The sequence below is a fragment of the Plodia interpunctella genome, chromosome 6 (assembly GCF_027563975.2).
Source record: "Plodia interpunctella isolate USDA-ARS_2022_Savannah chromosome 6, ilPloInte3.2, whole genome shotgun sequence".
Classification (NCBI taxonomy): Eukaryota; Metazoa; Arthropoda; class Insecta; order Lepidoptera; family Pyralidae; genus Plodia; species Plodia interpunctella.
This window is the reverse complement of record NC_071299.1, coordinates 5,509,625-5,525,924: the sequence shown is the minus strand read 5'-3', so window position 1 is coordinate 5,525,924 and position 16,300 is coordinate 5,509,625. Positions and strand designations below refer to the sequence as shown.

Here is a 16,300-nt window from a genome sequence, read left to right as displayed (position 1 = left end):
GTACATTTAAGAGTAACGAGCAATATGCGCGTTGTATTCGTTGGTAGAGAGGTACTTGTTTGCAAAGTTTTATCGAATTGCGCGTAGGCGGCAGTGACCCATATAGCTGGTAGTCATGTGGCGCACCACCCGCGCCCTTCGTCCTTCGCCGATAGACCTCCGCAAACTTTCATCGAATAAAGTACAAACGAAGATCGTCATTTTTTTTCCATAACTATTTATTTCACACGATTTTCAGTTTACCATATCTATCATATATAGTTTATCATCGTCTCTGTTTTTTATTTTAAGATAAAAAATAAATTAAAATTACTTATTATATGATATTTTTAGAATTTAGAATTTCCTGTTATTCATTGCAATTAGTGCAATTTCAACGAAACCTTTTAATGTATCTTCTGTTTACTATGCAAACCTTAGCCTTAAATATTAAAAAATATTAAATTCCTAGGTCTTCATATCATTTGGCCTTTCTTTGTTGAAATGCGATTAATTACTGTATATTCTTCCGGAACACTCTTGGTGAAGAAATAATGTTCTATGCATTATATCATTCAAGATTTCCCAACATCATGGCGAGCATCATGTACTTATTATGTTTGTAATGTAGATATTAATGTAGATATTCAACAGTTTTCAACTTATCGACTTCTCACGACTTGCCGCGAACATTTGAATGAAATGCGACACGATGTATAAATATAATATGTATGCTTGCGCATGTCGAAACATCGCACGTTGAAGCTTTACTAAAAATCTATACTACTCCACCAAAACAATTAGGCACATGGCAAACATGGCGTCACTGTAGCTAGGGAGGGGAATATTCGAGACTCGCTGATACCTAGTATGAAACTGGTAAGTAACTATTGTGAATACAACTTAGTATGTGTATATTATAACTATACTTTATTTATTTTGGGAACAGAGAACTGTGTGTGCAAAGGAAATAATAAAACTCCTAATTGATTAAATGTACTTTATTTATTGGAATAATTTGAAAAATTGTTCTAATCAGAATCTAATTCTTCAATCCCTGACATTCTTTCAAAATCTGAATGTGATTCCAAATCACTGTCATCGCTGTCGTCATTTACATTTATGACTAACTCTCTTGCGTCTTCTAAACCTTGCTTTTCCCAGTACGCCTTCCGTAACCGGTCCACGTGATTAATAATATAAGTAATTTGACTGTCTCTGTTGGGGCTTCGCTTGACGTACCCGGCTGTGGTGAAAGCCTTAGTTTCTCCAAAACTTCTTTTTCCTCGTTTTTTATTCTGGCCAATGTGCGTCGACTAATGCCAGTAGCCGTACACACTCGCTTTTCCACTTGAGATATTGGAATAGCTATTCCATGCAACTTTTCTTCCTCAAAAAAATGTAATACTTTTAATATCATTGTCCTTTCGGACCCACGGATAGTTTTTTTCCTACCCATTATGAGGTTAACAAAAAATATCAACAACAAAAACAACACGGGACTTTTAAACAACACAGAATGAATTAATAACAATTATTTAACAAAAATTAACAACACAAACTCAACAAAAACCCAACTGACAACGAAAATTTTAGGAGGCGCGAAAGCACGTGGTGTAACTGCAGAGCGCGAGTACACGACTGCGCGTCACTAGGGAGAGCGCGGGGAGGTGAGACGAGGTACGGGCGCCGAAACCGCATTCCTGTCATGCGCCTAATTGTTTTGGTGGAGTAGTAGGTATAAGACATATCTTATGTAGTTTCCTCTTATAACTCAATGCGCAATCTTCACCTGGAATGAAACATATAAAACTTCTCGGCAAGTTCACATGAATAGCTCTACATTTCTCACTTTCAACTTAAATAGGTAGGTACCTATACCATACAAACCTATACAATACAAACTCAAAAATCTCAACTCTCAACGTTCTCAACATTCACACCTAAAACTTTACGACCTGTTACGGCTGTCTTGTTAATCACTAGACCAACGCCGCTTTGTGTTGTAAATAAATAAAAACAAATTATATATAATGCTTATATAAACAATGTAGATGGAATATTAACCAAATCAAAATTTGTAGAAATGGCCATGTAACAGAGTGTACGTTTCATTTCTACAAATTATTTTAATAGTTAATAGCGTATTTTAATAGTTACTTATTGAATTAATTATCTTAATAACTGGGCCTTCAAAAAATAAATATAAGTCTCGTCATAAATAAATCTGACATTATAATGATGTATGTACCTAAATGTCATGCAGTACTAAGTATATTAAACAGTAGAGCTAAGTTGTCCACAAAGCCGAAGCATCTAACTTCTTCCTTTTTTATTTAGTCTCGTGCCTAACTTCAGGTCTTGTTAGTCGCACTGACTAAAAACAAGCGCACTTGAAACGTAGCCCGCGTCCGTAACGCCCTGATGTAACGGACATGCGCCGTGGCGGAGGCTGTGATTTGAATGAATCGCTCGACGACGCGACACAGCCAACTCTTACGAATATCCTGCTGAAAGTTACTTTGCCTTAAAGCTAAAGCATCTATATGACACCACAGATAATGCTGTGTCGGACACGCTTCTTTCGGCATTGCTTCTCAGCAGCAGTTATTCCGAAATGCCAGTAGTCTGTAGCTTTTTGAGAAATATATTTAATTTAAAATGGTCTAATTTCTGGAATGTTTTGACGTACTGTGGTTGCTAGGACTTGTCCTTTTTATTATTTCTTACGAGAATTTTGATAAAACCACGTAAGCGTTATTAAAATAGTATTATTGAGAAAGCGACCAGCTTCTCTCATAATCATAATCATAACTAAACTTATTTAATACTTTTTTAAACAAACAAAGTGGAAGTAGACAAATTTTGAATTTATTGACCTTAATTACGCCTGCATCACAATTTTTTTTTTATTTATAGGTATATTCTTAATTTTGTCTATATCTCTCATGTGAGCATTTTCCAGTTTCTTCTTCAGTCAGATAGAGTGTCCGAGTTGTCACAATACGTTGAATACATTGAATCAAAATACGTGAATACATTGAATGAATGAATAAATTAAGTAAAGCATAAAATTAACGAAGTATGTGTGTGAATACTATTTTGTCATTATTTTGTTGTAATTGATAAATAAAATGTTAGTACATAAACTTTTTATCTATATTTGTATTGTATATCTTTTTATCTTACTTTTAATTACATTTTAAAACTGTATATTTCTATCAATTTCTCTCAGCCTCACAGGTTAAGTAAAATAAAAATTAAGATAACCTAAAATCGTTTCCCTTATTTGACTCTTCCATTTCAAGAAGACCTGCTAACTTGAGCAGAATTTAATAAGTAATACGTTCATTACCACTTGGTTACGAGATAGCACGGCTGACCCCTGGGAATCAAACCCTAGACGCTTGGCGGTATTGCCAGTGAATAACGATTTTTTCAGGATATTTCCCAAAGAAAATTATTCCGTTCTTCTGTCTTGTGAATTGTATTTTTGTGAATTGTCTTTTCTTTGAAATATCTACAACTTTTTAAAAAAAGTTGAGCGTCAGATTGGGATTTCATATTGAGATTCACAAATTCGATATCACCAGTCTACTTTCGGTAATTTGTAAAATTAAGCATTTTCCAAAATAATTCTAGGTACTAATAATTTGATTGAGTTTATATTGAATTGATATAACACCTACTCCTTTCAAAAGTAATGTCCTTCAGAAGACAACTCGAATTTTTTGTAAACCATATCAATAAAAATAAAACTAAACCTGATATTTAAAAAGAACACAATGACGTGATGACTTGTTTTAGAATATTAAAAAATAGTTAAAAAATAATTACATTCAAAGTTATGTCACCTTTCCTACTTAGGTGCTTGTGTAATTATCGTCTAGAGTTAAAATCAGGTAGGTACTTCATAAGTTATACGTAGGTAGGTACTACCAAAGTAATTAGTGTACCTAATGTAGGTGTTGTGTATTCATAGAATAATTGATTTGTGTACCTATATGCCTGATACTAGCTGCTAAGAATATGACGAGCTTATCCTACCTACGTACCTAAGCATTCACGCAATGACCCAAGGTTTTGAAATGTTGAATGACCTCGTCTATATTTTTCGCTCATAATTTCATACCAGAGTTTGTGATTTGTTCCTGCCGGTGTCCTACCGACACATCATACCTATTTATTTATGTACAGAGAATTAAATACACGGGAAGTTGAACTAGAATTACTTTTTTACCTTGTGATTGTTTATTTCATATAAGAAAGATTTATAGTCGGACAGTTATGTTTCCAGTCCAGACTCTTTTACAGTGTAATAACTAAACATTCTTTAGTTCTACATAGCACCGACTACGGTAAAATAATGTCGTACGATAATATGTTCTAATGTATGTTGTGTAGAGAAGCCGGGTTATCATGCAGATTGCGGCGAATCAATAGGGGCGCTCGGTCACTGACGGTGGATGACGATCAATAGCGTCCCAACGGAGCTGTCTCTGCACTAAGGGGCTTCCACGACGCCCTTACACCTACCCGCAACCTACCTACGCTATACGTTAGCTAGTGACGTGAATCGTTATGCTGAATCTATTTTCAAAACTTTTTCTTTTTCAAATGTTACCTATGTTGGACTGGCCACATCGTTAGACTGATATTATATTTTCCAAGGCAATGTTGACCGGCCACTTACAAAACAGTTATTTTTAATAAAAATAATGCAAATATAAGTAGGTATGTGATAATAAGTTGTCATTTTACATTGTTTATTTCATACCGTTGTGGTTAATTTTCGAGTGATTCGATTTTATTGCAATTTCTCTTGGTGGCAATATCATTAGGTAAAAACTATTTTTTTTATTCATTTGGCGCCCAAATAGGTACTTACCTACCTACATACAATTCATGAGAAACTTCGCGTGGTTAAAAAAAATGTGTTTAAAACTTCGAAAAACAACTTTACCTACTTACCTCCTTGCAATAAATTAACATTAAAGTTAGGTATTTCAAACAAAACAAACAAAAAATACTTTTTTGCGAGGTCAAGAAATGGAATATTGAGTTAAATAAAACTATTTTATAAAACTACTTATTTATGTAAAAGAAATATACATTTAATTCAATTATTTTAAATAAATACCGCACAAAGTGTAAGATTTTTTATGGAAGCTTACCGGGAAAACGGAGGGTAGTGTATGCCTAATGCGTTATTTTGACCTCCACACTAAGCTATTTGACAGGGTTTTTTTATAACACCAGCAGCCTCGCCGCAGTAGAAAGCTGAATCATGAACAACGTTTGTTCTACGAGTTTAGATAAAACTCATTGTAAAAAAAGTCCCGTCCTTACTTTCGTATCTCCTTGTTTGCGCCATCGCGTTAACGGCGCTCTCCCTTTTCACCCGCCCGCCTCGCCCGCGATCCATATTGAATGTTAACATTTAAACGGATAATTAAAAAAAAAAAAGATTTTTTTAAGTAACATTTTCCTAATTGACTAAACCCATCCAGTTGCCCCACTACCTACTGAGTCGGGACTCGGTTGATTCCCATACTTAGCTATGTACAAACCGGTGCGTAAGCGCACGAACTTTTACACGATTCTATATTTTATGATATTAAGTGGTGAATCATCACTGATTGATTGTGATGTACAGTTACGTGCAGAGAAGGGGGCACGAACCTTTGCAATACCTACACTACATACACACATACTTGGTACATGTAAAATCTCCTTTGCTATGGACGGACAATCCAAATTATCATATTACTTGTTTCTTTTTCAGGATATATATATATATACTTACGTCGTAAAAAGTATACTTACATACCATCCAAGACATTAAAATCATTTGACTCTTATTTTCAGCAAACCTTTGCATACCTAATTTCCGAATAAGTTTTGCATCAACTCCATTATAAATTGATTCTTTTAGAAAAAGTTACAATAAACGCCAGTATATATGTATTTATACTAGTTTTAAGTATCTTGTAGTAACATTACAAGTAATTATTGTAAAATATCAGAAAGAAACGTATTCTTTATGATATTTTACAATAATTACTTGTGAAAACTTTCTCAAAGTTTTATATTCTATTTATAAGAAATAAAAAAACTTTTTATTTTATTCATCTGGAAACGAATAACAAATAACACGCAGTTATTGTACGTTAAAGGATTGCCGTAAATAAATAAAATATTTTAAGAAGCATAAAATTTATTTAAAACATAATTTAAAATGTAAATTTTGTAAAATTCTGAATAAAATATTCAACAACTTATATAGGTACGTAAATATTCATCTTTTAACTAAAGGCTCTATGTATAAATATACCTATCTAATAATATTCCTTCTCATCTCGTTTATAAATCTATGACGTCATTATACTTCGCTAATGGCATTCGACACATTGGAGTAATCTAACAACAGTAGATACAAGTTAACAAATGTTGCAATACTTAACCTAACAAAAATAACTAATTTTTAAAGTCTAGACTACAAATAGTGGTAACTTATGGTTGTGATAGTTTACCATTTATAAAAACCAATTTGGCACAGGTCACCAAATTAAAAGCAAAATAAAACAATTGCATAATGTTGCCTCTTTCTGTTTGGATGTTTCTTCCCAAATACTCAATATACAAGTAAGTATACACTGCTATAAATATGTTAACAATAACAAAAATCTCATTTCTGAACCCATCTTTTATTCGACAATATTTCATATCTTTTTATGTAGTTAAAATCTTCTGGACCATATAGATAGAACATTCAAATATATACAACGCAAGAGGGCAACATCAGCATATTCTCTCCGTGACCAGCAAACTATAACACACATACACATTTTATTACAAAAATATTTTATTCAACAATACTGATTAAGTGAACTAAATCTTGTGGTAAAATTTAAACCGATATGAAATTTACTTCACATACAGCATAGATTCAAATTCATGAATCATATAGGCTTTTTACTTGGTCATATAGTTTAATAGATAAGGAAATCGTTTTATAGCGAGGTAACATGTAAAACTTGTACAAATTGACATCAACAAAATATGCATGAACATCACCAGTCTATGCACTAATAATTCTCTATGGATTTATTTGCTAGCACCAATCGTTAAAGAAATGGCTCCCAATTCTGGTAACATACTAAACTTTGCACCCTATAGTTGACTTATTTATAAATAACACTATACTTAAATTACACTTTTAACTTAAAAGTATTAAACATCAACATAAATAAATATGTAAACCACCTGTAAACACTGTTGTACTATCTGTACATACATAATTACTGCAGCAACATACATATGTTACTTTGCAGTAAGATTCGTTTTTATTAATTACCAATTTTCTTAATGGTCGGAAAATTACATCTTATGAAGTCATAATTTCAGTTCCACATGTAATTCTTTATGTCTATGCCTATTAATATCATTATAACTTCTTAACATGTAAATATATAATAAAGGCACACCATTTATTTTTCTACACTAAAAGTCACTACATCAAAAATTTCAAACTCACACAACATTTTTGTAAAACCAATTTTGGTCTTAAATGGGTCTTTGGATTCCACATAAGTGAACACCAAACTTAATTTAAACTTTGCAATAACCATGTCACAAAAGGAACAATTTGTGATAAGACTGTTGAAAGCAACTAATTGTCATTGCCCTCTCAATCAAGCAATAAACTCTTGAAAAGGGCATTTTAAAGATTTTTCTTGCTTGACACACGACTTGTAAATCAGGCGTAAAACACATTCCCCTCACAAATCGACCAGGAAGGAAACTAAGGCACAATTGAAAAATTTTCTCCTTATTAATTTCTTTGACCATGACTTGTCCACATATGCTCCTTAAATGTCTCTCGCATAGTGAACGACCTTGGACAAAGATAACAACACAGCCTGTTAGTTAAATCAGAATGCATCAAGCGCACGTGATACTTGAGCGCCGATTGATTGGAATATTTCATTCCACAATGAGGACAGTCCCCGCATATAGCAGCATGGTTAGACTGATGTGACACTCCTTGAGATGTCGAAGCACCTCCCAAGACAGGAACATTAGACATACTGGCCAATAATAAAAGTGTTTGAGATTGCTCTGTTGTATATGTGTTATCAGAATCGGTATCTTGTTGTTCCGACAATAAAACCTCTGGTTCATATTCCATGTCAGATTTTGGCGACTGTTTTTCAGGTTTAACTAAAATGTCATCTGTACTCGTATTCTTAAGTGGACTTTTAGCAACGGCATTAGTGAAGGTCACAGTATCAGTATTGACTTCTTTTGATCTGGCACAGAGTGTTTCAGAAACCACAATGCATGCTTTCTTTGTGGAAGAGTTATTGGCACTGACATCTCCTTTTGATGGGTTTATTCCTGAAATTTAGAAAAATCATAATTGTAACAAAATTAAAGTGTATACATAATATAGATTTTTATTTTACATTATGGTTTTTGGACCGTAGCTAATTTGAGTATACTACTAAGGAATTCTAATTTAATAACCTGTGTGGACATCAACTTTCATGCCGACTCTACACTATCGCGGACATGTTCGCCGAACTTTGTCAGTTTCGGTATACATGTGTCCAAATTATTCAGAATCTGAATCGAATTTTTTTGCTTAAACCTAGTAATATTTTTTAAAGTCTGAAAATCTGCTCTAACAATAAGGAAAAGTAAAAAACAACTCTTCTCTAATAATAATTTATTATCCGACCCATAGAAACTTAAAAGAAATCCAAATGTTCCTTATTTTTATAATTTGTCTATACAACAGTGAAAACTACATCAAAATCTGCTGTATAGTTTAAAAATTAGAAAGATTAGAAACCTAGTTTATACCATGGAGTCATAGTGATAACAGACCATTTCAAGTACTCTTACTTGGTACTCATGTAACAAGGGCAGAATAACACATGGAAGTTTGTCTATAAGTTTATATGAAAAACTCACAGAAGTCAAAGTTACCTGATAGTAGAGATCTGGCAAGCATACTGTTTTCATAATCTGGATGTCCATCATCGTCAGAATTCACTGGAGGTAAGATGGCTGGAGACTCCTCATCATCAAGCCTCTCCGTTTTGACAATCACAGGAATATTGTCTGTGTGAGCATTAACCTGGAAAATATAATAATGATACATTTACTACTTGCACCTAGATCAATTTTACAATACTCAAATCAATTTCTATAATGATAATGCAAATGATAATTATGAAAATCGATGAAGACACTTCTTCTTATAAAATGTGATATACTGCAATTCCTATCTTTTATGACTACTAGCAGCCATTTAATGAACTGTCATGAAATGGCATAACAATAGTCATAAATGACATGGGAAATGCACTGAATGAAACTGACAGGTGACTTGAATAAAAATCTGACACCAGTATTACTGTGACTGCTGAGTCACATACACTAAAATCTACATTTAGTACAGCTAAATAGTCCATTACTGCAAAGGGGTTTGAAGATTTTACTATGGAGCGTGGCATAGCTACTGCCGCCATTTTGTTTTTTTTTCAAAATCGCGGCCTGCCATGAAACTTTTATAAATCGATAGCTGACATTAATGCCAACAAAAAATATTAATTCAATGACCTTCATAAAGTGTCAGGTTTCCGAGAAAATAACCGTCAAAATTGATCACGTGATTTTTTTTTTAATAGCGACTATAATCCCATCTATTTGGTATAACAATGTGTAAACATACACAAAATATTCTAATAGGTATAGATAATATTAATAATAAAACATAGATAACTATGCCTCATGATATTTCTACATGTTGCGGCTACTATGTACTTAATAAGAATATTTCATACTACGACAAAAAAGTCAATGGTGACGTACTGTTCATTAGGTATTGTTTTAGATGTTATATATAACAAGAAAAAAGATTATATATTGTATTATTCTAATGTGCAAGCGAGACGGAAGGGGGGGGGCACCTTTATACCCCCGACCGCTGCACTCAGTTTGCTACCTGTGTTCTTTCTATGCGGGAGTAAACGCCTCTCTGTGCGAGTTATTCGTTATTTAGTATTTGTATTGATGTTATGAATGTGATTTTTGTGTTTGTAGTCTCAAAAGTATTTAAATTGTGTATACTAAAAGCATGATGCCTTAAAATGTTTATCGGGCAATTAAAATACTGTTCCGTACTATTAATTTTTTTCCCTTTTGTGCCAATGTAAAAAGAAATCCAGGTTTATATAACTATTTTCGCAAAGAGAAATTGTAGTAGGTAACCATAAAACTATGCCACAATATAAATGTAAAGAGAATTTTTAATTTTATGATTATTCCTATAAGAGGTACCTATTACTTTTATTTACCCTATAATGTCAAATGTCATATTAAATCAAATGACGATACTGCACTCACACATAGATGGTCACAAAATATGTTATTAAGTTGAAAAATATATCCAGATACAATGCAACATACATATTTGTTCTAAAAGTTATTTTTTTTAACATCTTGATTCATCAGAACACATACCCTTGCTTATAATTATGGATGTCACGTGATCAACTTTGACGGTTATTATCTCAGAAACCTGACACTTTACGAGGGTCATTGTTCTAATATTTTTTGTTGGTATTAATGTCAGCTATCGATTTATATATGTTTCATGGCTGGCCGCGATTTTGAAAAAAAATCAAAATGGCGGCAGTAGGTATGCCACAAATCTTCAAACCCTTTTCCTCACAATTTTTTCCTTCATTGAAATCTAGTAGTGATCTATACACCACACTACCTATGTGTGGAGTCAGATTGGTATATATTGGCATATTGCACACATAGGATTGAATCTAAACGTTTACTTTAAAATTTACACATTATTTTGGATAATAAAATTTAACTATCATGTACCTGAGACAATGTAGTCTTTCCATTCGCAGTTATTGTTTGTATTTCATTTTGCTTTCCATCCACCTTTTTGTCTATATTATTTTCAGGTACAAATACTGAACTCTCTGATTTGTTCAATTGAGAAATATTATTTTTAGTATGAATATCACAATTTTCTAATGTTTTATTCTTTTTATGTGTGCCATCTCCAACTGTCACATCATTAGGTTTATCAGAAGTGCTGCTTCTTCTCTTTTTCAAAGCCGGTAGTTTTGTTTCCTTATGTCCAGCTGAATGTGACTTAGAGGAAATTGTTAGTTGTGTATACAATTTATTTGATGTATTCGGTGATATGAAATTCTCCTTCTGAAAAATAAAACATGTTTTTAAAGAAACTAATAATATTTATTGCATTAATTTGCAGTTTTACAAATCATGCAATGTCTTATGCAAAATTAGTTTAGCACATTGATTATGAATTAGCTTAATATTTTACCTTATGGTCAGAATAACACACACACAAGAAAAACATTATTATAAAATACACTTGTACAGATTGTGGATGTGATAAATAAACATTATTATTAAATTATAACACACTACACCATGGTGAAATTTAAGTTGCACCTAATATATGCCAGTATACCAGTTAATTTAGAAAGACTACATTCACTATAAATAGCTATTTCCCAAGGCCCCATATGAATATAGCCTTGAACTGTCACTTCAATTGAATAATTAGCTAAACTAACTTGTAGCTAAAGCATAAGAACTTTAAAAATACCAACTAGCCTAGTAAATTATAAAACAAGTAAATTATATGTACATATATGCATATGAATACTCCTATCACAAATATGCTTAATTACGAATAAAAAGTTATAAATCCCATCAATAGATCCAGAACTGGTGCCAATTCCAAATACATATTTTCCTTCCAAAGAAAACATAAAAACATTTGATGTGTTCAATAAAAAAGTACCAATGAAAAAGAATAATTTGTAAAATGGATAAATATCCCCACATTTACCTGTTGTGTCACACCAGTGAGCCCCTTGACTTGTAACAAAGCTGCTGTATGCAAGAATGATGACAGTTTACTCTCTTCTATGAACACTTCACCTTGATACATGTATGACAACAAACTCACTATATCATCTGCAGATACGTCTTTTAGTATTATTACTGGATGTTGACATGGATTTTCCTAAAATCAAAACATGCGTTGTTTAACTTCATCATAATGAAAATATAAACACATAACCTATTTTCTCTGCATACAGTACAAGCATAAAGTCGAAGGTTGCCCCGAGTCATTCACCTTGAACACATTCCTGAAGTACGGGCTGCACGCGGACAGTATGACTTTGTGGGCCTTGATGTTTCTGCCCTCGCAAGTGAGAGTAACATCGACCAAATCTTCCGAACATTTCAAGGAATCCAAGGCACTCACGATATTTGTTTGGAAATTATTCCAACGTAAACAAAATTGATCTGCCATTACTTAAGTTTTCGATGAAAATCCTGGAAAATGAAACGATTTCGATGACTGTAATTTTTGACAATCTACAACTACAAATTTAAATTGCGCTATGATAACATTTCACAAATTAGTCACCGACCTGTTGTATTAAACACATCACCAAAGCAAAATTCATTAGACTTTTTGTCAATAGAGAGTTTCTTGGTAAATTTAATTGATAAAAAAATGCACAAAAATGCAATGCATGACCTCCATTGACACTTTCTTTCACTTTCTGCATCTGTGTGTGTATGATTTGATTTGTCTATTCCCCCTAGGGTCTAACTTGTCTTTGATACCCAAGTAGCATAAAAAACATTACCTACCTAATATCAATCAAACAGTGTAAATGAGCGTAATATACTACTACATTGTACTAATATTGTACTACACAGTTACATGTTTGGGCTAGATTATAGATCATATTCTAAAACCAAGTTTTTTTTGTAAAATCCTTGTTATCCATAAATAACAGATAAACTTGTTATTTATAAAAACTTCAATCACACTTTAAGCTAAAGTACATAAACTCAGTAATCGTAATCTGCTACTAAAACATATCTAAAATCACAGAAAACAATTTAGTATTTATAATGTAGTTTTAATTTTAGCTTATAATGTCTTTTAGTACTTTATATTTTAAATAAATTACTTTAAAACTGTAAAAAAATAAGTATTTGTGTTAGGTGTATAACAAATGATTTGCTCGTTTCTATTATGAAACGAGGTACAAAATTCCTAATAATACAAATGTTTATTAAAAGTTTCGTATACGCTATTTAAAGATGTCACAGAACATAAACATTACATTGAAATATTCTTATATCTTTGCATAAAATATATTTTGTTCATTACCAATACCGTCGTATACATACGTGCTGTTTAATGGGCAGGATAATGGAATTTTAGCGGTCACAGTGTTTGTTGGGTACCTAGTGGTTGGGTATTCAATACGGAACGTGCAGACTGCAGGACAGGACCGCTGTTTTGTTGTCTGATTGTGTCAATGTCAATGTTCAATTCAATTCAATACATTTTTCACTTCTGTCAGTCAGTCAAATTTACGTTTGCTGTTCCACTAATTCGACGTGATTGTGTGATTGTGTTTCTGTTTTGAAGAGGTTTTCAGTTATTGCTATTTTATCTTGCAATATTTTCTATTTCTTAACTTAATCGTATTCGTGATCACTATGGCTAATGATCCTGAACGATTTGATTCGATGCTTCTTGCCATGGCCCAGCAACATGAAGGCGGCGTAAAAGATGTAAGTTCTTCTGAACCTTGGTATAGGTAACAAAAGCTATTGTTTAATTTCAAGTATGTAACATATTTCTGGATTAATCATATTTCAAACTAGATACTGTTCTCATCGACTCTTTAGTCACATATAATGACAAAATATCTATGAGACTTGCTAACCATGTGGTAAGACGCATCCCGGTAACCACCAGTATATCAATAAATTATTTACCATGGTGACAAATTCGTTATAACAAAACAAGCTTTGGATAATACTTAACTTTTCATACCTACTATTTTTGTGAGTTCAAATTTTATTGCATCACAATAGAACTTTCCAGAAAATATTCTATATCATTAGGTACCTACCTAATTTGAACTCTAGATTCATGGATCAAGTTCAGTATTAGGTAAAAAGAAATCTTTATACTTACTTTGACCTATTTTTTAGTACATACAAGAAGGGGAGAACTTTCTACCACCAGTTTTTACCACCTCACACTGTATTTACATTTTGTTATGATGAGATTGTAATACATTTATTGTAAAATACTTGTATTGGTTCCTGTTTTTTAGTCACCTTTTCAACCTTAAATGAAATAAAATACTTCTCTCATTTTATTAATTGCATCAAGTTCCTTACTTTGGTAGGTATATGTCAGTGATGTTAATCATGTGTTATATTTTCAGCTTCTGAGGACTATAGTTGGATTTTTGGCACGAAAAACTGACTTTTTCACTGGAGGAAAAGAAGGTGATTGGGAAAAAGTGAGTTTCTATATATATGTTTACTTATGTTCATAGTTTAATACCTACATAGATATATTTATTGATTTTCTTATTGTTCTTGTTGAGATCTATTAAGAATCAACAAGTTATACTAATGTATTTTATACAACATATTGTTTACATCAGTTTTATATTTTACTTCATTATGATCTTCAGTAATATCATTTATAAATATATAGACAATATTGAATTCTATTGTTGCAGTACTTTTATATACAAGGAACCATTTATACTTACTATGTGTTTCTTACCAGCTAATGATCTCTGTAGAAAGAGTGATCTGACATTATTTTACATCAATTTAGCTGGTTATTTTACTCAATGTCAAATCAAACATGTTTGATTGTAATACTTTTTCATGTTTTTAATATATAATTTGTATTTAAAAAATGGTGTGTTTCCAATTCTTTCCTCAGCCATTGAGTGTTGGACTCTAGGGCCCATTTTCCTACCTTTTTGTCCCCACTTGCACAGTCATCGACATCCTTGGTTATGTAGTTTGAGACTATATAGTATGTAATATATTGCACCATCCATTTTATTCACCTTAAACAATAAATCAACATGGCAGTGTTACTAAAATCATAACAAAGATGGTTACAATGATAGCAGTTTGAACATTACATGTTAATGGATCACTGGCATGGCATTAGCCTTTATTATAAACCTTGGCATTTTATAAAAAATACATTTGGTTTATTGTGCAAACAAATGGACTATTGATACTGTTCCTTAATAAACAAAGTTATGCAACTATACCACCTATAACAGTAACTGTAGTTATTTATAAAAGAATGACCTTATATATCTTTTAATTGAAAGGTATCTTGAAATGTCTTTAAATGGAAATATTCACTTTAAAAATGTAAATCTTGGCAAGGTAATCATTTTTAAAATTGGAAATCAAATAAATACCTTATAACAATGCTAATATAATGATTTTTAGAGTGTTTATTTCAATAAAAAAACATTGTGTACCCACTTTTTTGAGTAACCTAAACAAATATCCTGCAACAAATACCTTATTGGTATTGGTCAGTTTGAAAATAATATTTTATTGCAATCCAAGTTAATTACCTGACAATACCAGAGGTATTAACATTTATGTCAATTATTTTCATTTGTAAAATTGTCTATTACATGGTTTCCAAATCATATGTCCAGCAGTTTCCCAATAGTTATTTTTGAAAAGTTTTGGGATTCAATTGGGTAAATACATGGCATAAACCTATCTCTTTTCCTATATGTTAGTCAAGGTTTTGCCTCCGTGTTATTTCTTTTTTTATCCAAAACGTCACAAAAATCCTTTTGTAAAATCTTTGAAGATAGATTAAATAATATATTAATATTGTTTTTAACTTTTACAGGTAGTCAAAGAAACATTCTACGAGCATGCAAAGAAAGCAACAGAAGAAGCCAATAGAATTAAGAAGGAGAAAGAAGAAGCAGACAAGAAATTGAAGGAAATACAGCAGAGGAAAGAAAAGGAGAGGCTCCAACAAGACTTCGAGGCAGCTTCGGTCACTGAACTATCTGAGCAAGAGGCAGAGAAAATGCAAGAAGATATTGAAAAGGAGCAAAAGAAAAGTAAGTTATTATTGCTTTAAACAATAACTTTATACTATGGCTAGCGTTTGCCCGCGGCTTCGCCCGCGCTAATTTAGTAGTAAAATCTCGGTCATTCTTTTATCCCGTATTCTGTTCAATGGTCAATTTCCTGTTTGTCCAATCTCGCTTCCCGCTTCCTTCCATGTAGGGATCGCGTACCGTTTCCTACATATTATCCCATCACCATAGAAATGCAATTTTCATGCATTATTATATTTTCTTCTTCCTTCCTCCTCATATAAAAAATGATGAAGAGTATGATTACCAATTTAAAG

At 32.2% G+C, this 16,300-nt stretch overlaps 2 protein-coding genes across 2 annotated transcripts in view; one reads left to right on the top strand and one right to left on the bottom strand.

Moving 5' to 3' along the window:
- Nucleotides 1-6,178: 6,178 nt before the first annotated feature.
- On the bottom strand, nt 6,179-12,641 carry LOC128670746 (broad-complex core protein isoforms 1/2/3/4/5-like). Its single transcript, XM_053746700.1, has 6 exons — nt 12,489-12,641; nt 12,188-12,390; nt 11,897-12,073; nt 10,888-11,232; nt 8,974-9,124; nt 6,179-8,379 (listed from the first exon to the last, which is right to left on the bottom strand). Exons 2-6 carry the CDS (start codon nt 12,365-12,367, stop codon nt 7,814-7,816), a joined length of 1,419 nt encoding a protein of 472 aa, XP_053602675.1. The 5' UTR covers nt 12,368-12,390; nt 12,489-12,641; the 3' UTR covers nt 6,179-7,813.
- An 801-nt stretch (nt 12,642-13,442) lies between these two features.
- The window catches only part of nudC, a 31,512-nt gene continuing 28,654 nt past the window's right edge, over nt 13,443-16,300 (top strand). Inside the window, exons 1-3 of the mRNA XM_053746561.2 lie at nt 13,443-13,653; nt 14,319-14,396; nt 15,785-16,004. Of these exons, the coding sequence (XP_053602536.1) occupies nt 13,579-13,653; nt 14,319-14,396; nt 15,785-16,004 (373 nt within the window). The 5' untranslated portion in view covers nt 13,443-13,578. The remainder of the gene's footprint in view (nt 13,654-14,318; nt 14,397-15,784; nt 16,005-16,300) is intronic.